The following is a 3,718-nucleotide window of genomic DNA, read 5'->3' on the forward strand; positions in this document are numbered from 1 at the left end:
TCAGTCTTATTTTGTTTCAGAACTTTGTGATATGCCTGTTTTTGAGAATTCCAGAGCCAAGAGTAATGGCATGTGGTTTAAGCTCCATGACACATTGGACTATGAATGCTATGATGGATATGAAAACAGATATGGAAACACCACAGGTTCCATAGTGTGTGGTGAAGATGGCTGGTCGCATTTGCCAACATGCTATAGTAAGTATTTTATTCAAGTATTTCTTTTTACTAGAATTAAACAAATAAAAACATACATATGTATATCTACATATACATGTAGTCCTCATTTGAGTGTGAATTACCTTGAAACTTAAAAAAAACCAAGATTGAAAATGCAAATGTCTTCCTAAGACATCAAATAAGATACAGTTAAGAATATATAAAAAGCTTTATTCAGAAAGTTTCCAATAAAACTGTTGATTTTTCCCTACATATAAAATATTCTTTTTTTCAGATTCTTCAGAAAAGTGTGGGCCTCCTCCACCTATTAGCAATGGAGATACCAAGCCCTTCCCGCAAAAAGTGTATCTGCCACAGTCAACAGTCGAGTACCAATGCCAGTCCTACTATGAACTTCAGGGTTCTCAATATGTAACATGTAGTAATGGAGAGTGGTCAGAGCCACCAAGATGCATAAGTAAGTTCTTAATATTCTAGATTCTGAGAAAATCAGAGTAATAAGTTTGATACGTGCTTATTGATACCAGAATTTTTATGGATTATTACCCTAGAACTGTGTTCACAAACAGCTATTCTGCTGAATGTTTGCCTTTCAGATCTTAATATATGTGTATAAACTTGGAAAATTCCATGTAAACAATGACCAAGTTTCTTTTTTAAAACAGGAATGTTGTCCTGGGACGGTGGTTTATGCCTGTAGTCCCAGCACTTTGGGAGGCCGAGGCAGGCAGATCACAAGGTCAGGAGTTTGAGACCAGCCTGACCAACATAGTGAACTCGTCTCTACAAAAAATACAAAAATTTGCCAGGCATACTGGCACGTGCCTGTAATCCCAGCTACTCAGGAGGATGAGGCAGGAGAATCACTTGAACCCGGCAAGCGGAGCTTGCAATGAGCTGAAATCACGTCACTGCACTCCAGCCTGGGCGACAGAGCAAGACTCCATCTCAAAAAAAGAAAAAGTAAAGAAAAGCAAAAGAGAGAAAAAAAAAAAAAAACAAGAATGTTCAGAGTCTGCAATTTGTTAATGAATACAATGATTCTTCAAGAACAACATCTGTTTATTACGCACATATGAAATGCAGCATCTCAGTTTAACACCAGTGATCGTTTTCACATTATTAACACTTAGGTGAAGAGTTTTCAAACAGGTTTTTTTTTTTGTTTTTTGTTTTTTTTTTTTTTTTTGAGACGGAGTCTCGCTCTGTCACCCAGGCTGGAGTGCAGTGGCCAGATCTCAGCTCACTGCAAGCTCCGCCTCCCGGGTTCACGCCATTCTCCTGCCTCAGCCTCCCGAGTAGCTGGGACTACAGGCGCCGCCACCTCGCCCGGCTAGTTTTTTGTATTTTAGTAGAGATGGGGTTTCACCGTGTTAGCCAGGATGGTCTCGATCTCCTGACCTCGTGATCCGCCCGTCTCGGCCTCCCAAAGTGCTGGGATTACAGGCTTGAGCCACCGCGCCCGGCCTCAAACAGTTTTGAAAACACTGTTTCAAAAAACCATGAACTATTAAATCCTACTTGAAAACGTGAAATTCTTCCTGATAGAACACATACCTGGTTAACCTGAGAAGTTCTTTCTCTGATTATTATTCTTACTTATATTTTATCAGTATTCCTAGCAAGCAAGAAAGAAATTAATGGACACTTCAGCCATTTCCATAACCCAATGCGTTTCCATTTTTACCTTATTCTCCTCTTCCCTTATACCAGAATCAAAATGAATACACTAAAAACTCCTTGAGTCTGTAATATAGGTATACTCTCAGAATTTTGTCCCACAAATCCTATGAACTTAAAACAACACAATTCAAAATAAGAGCCACAATAATTACGGCAACAACAAGAAAACCTAAAAGAAAGTTTGCCACAAGTTTCCTCTAGCCTATGAGGTAGAGCCCTGGGATACCCATTAGGCCTTCCATATCTGATAACCTATGCCTATGACAGCTCTTAAACTGTAAGTTCATGAGTTTTTCAAGTGCTCAAGTTCCTAAGTACAGGATGATACAAGCAATTATTTTATGTGATGTGACTCATTTCCTTTATTTTGATGCTATGCTACCTTTTACCTTTCATATTGACTGAAGACATTGATATTTTGGCTGATCCTAAAATGGGCTAAACCTAATTTTTGTCCCCTATTTATGTATCCACTTCTGTAGATGATCATGTCCAAGTTTGAGCTCCAAACTATGCAAGTGGCAAGACTGCAGAGGAAAATTAGTATCCTCAAATCAAAATAGTTTACAAGTATCTTCAAACTTGATTTCATAGAAAAGTGTTAGGTTTCAGAGATAAATTCTGAGTCTTAAATTTGATTGACGATATGGACACTCCTAAGATGCGTTTCACAGCAAAAGCATTACCTCTTCTCACAGTCAAGAACAGGAAAGGATTATAATTATCTGAAGATATAAGATCAGTTCCATGATACAAGCAAGACTTTCTGTCTTCAAAACTAAAGAAGCAAAGAGCATTCAAGCAGAGAATTCTAGGGAAAAAGGCAACCTTATGGAAAATATTACATATACATATGACATATTAAAGCAATGAGGAAAACTTTCCCGGGAGGCAGGAAACTTTAGAAAGTTTTGGAAAATATGTTTGGAGAAATATTTAGAGTTTGAATAATATTTATTTTTGAATCGTAAGCAGCCCCTGAATGTATTGAAGAGCTCTTAAAAATTTTTGGATTTCAGAAGTGCTATGTAGTATGTTAAGAAATTTATTTAAGTAAGTGCTTGAAAGATGTATTAAAATATGATTTGGGGAAATTTCTAAAGAAATACTAATGTTAATAAGGGCTAAACTAGAATGCAGAATACTTGAGTCAAAAGAAGAGATAGATGAGTGAATGATATCTTTAAGAACTGAAATTTTTATCAGGTAAGAATTAAGTTTAATACCTAGGGTATGGGTTGACAGGTGCAGCAAACCACCATGGCACACATTTACCTATATAACAAACCTGCACATCCTGCACATGTACCCTGGAACTTAAAAATATATATATAAATGTTTTTAAAAAAGAATTTTATAAAAGAAAACCCATATGTGGAAGTAACATTATCTTACCAATTTTACAGATAAAGGCATAGTGAGATAGAGTAATTTGTCCATAATCATGTAGGGATTCAAATTAACTCTTGTGTGCTTGTCCTTGCCTCTCTTTAAAATAGAAAATGAAGATGACAGGGATGGATGATGGTGATATATAGAGAGATAATTGATAGATATTGAGGTGTACTTATGTATGTATATATATAGAGAGAGTTTCATTTTAATAGATGACTGTTAGAAAGATTATAGCTTTCTGCCACATTTTCTTAATCCAGTCTGTCACAGATGGACATTTGGGTTGATTCCAAGTCTTTGCTATTGTGAATAGAGCCACAATAAACATACGTGTGCATGTGTCTTTGTAGTAGAATAATTTATAATCCTTTGGGTATATACCCAGTAGTGGGATGGCTGGGTCATATGGTACACCATGGAATACTATGCAGCCATAAAAAAGGATGAGTTTGCGTCCTTTG

At 36.6% G+C, this 3,718-nt stretch overlaps 1 protein-coding gene across 1 annotated transcript in view; it reads left to right on the forward strand.

The window, feature by feature from the left end:
* Positions 1–3,450, forward strand: part of LOC108544817 (complement factor H-related protein 4) — an 18,598-nt gene extending 15,148 nt beyond the window's left edge. Inside the window, 3 exon segments of the mRNA XM_083287424.1 lie at positions 21–197; positions 454–636; positions 2,345–3,450. Of these exon segments, the coding sequence (XP_083143550.1) occupies positions 21–197; positions 454–636; positions 2,345–2,364 (380 nt within the window). The 3' untranslated portion in view covers positions 2,365–3,450.
* Positions 3,451–3,718: the final 268 nt, after the last annotated feature.

The sequence above is a fragment of the Rhinopithecus bieti genome, unplaced genomic scaffold, assembly GCF_001698545.2.
Source record: "Rhinopithecus bieti isolate Rb0 unplaced genomic scaffold, ASM169854v2 scaffold_28467, whole genome shotgun sequence".
NCBI lineage: Eukaryota > Metazoa > Chordata > Mammalia > Primates > Cercopithecidae > Rhinopithecus > Rhinopithecus bieti.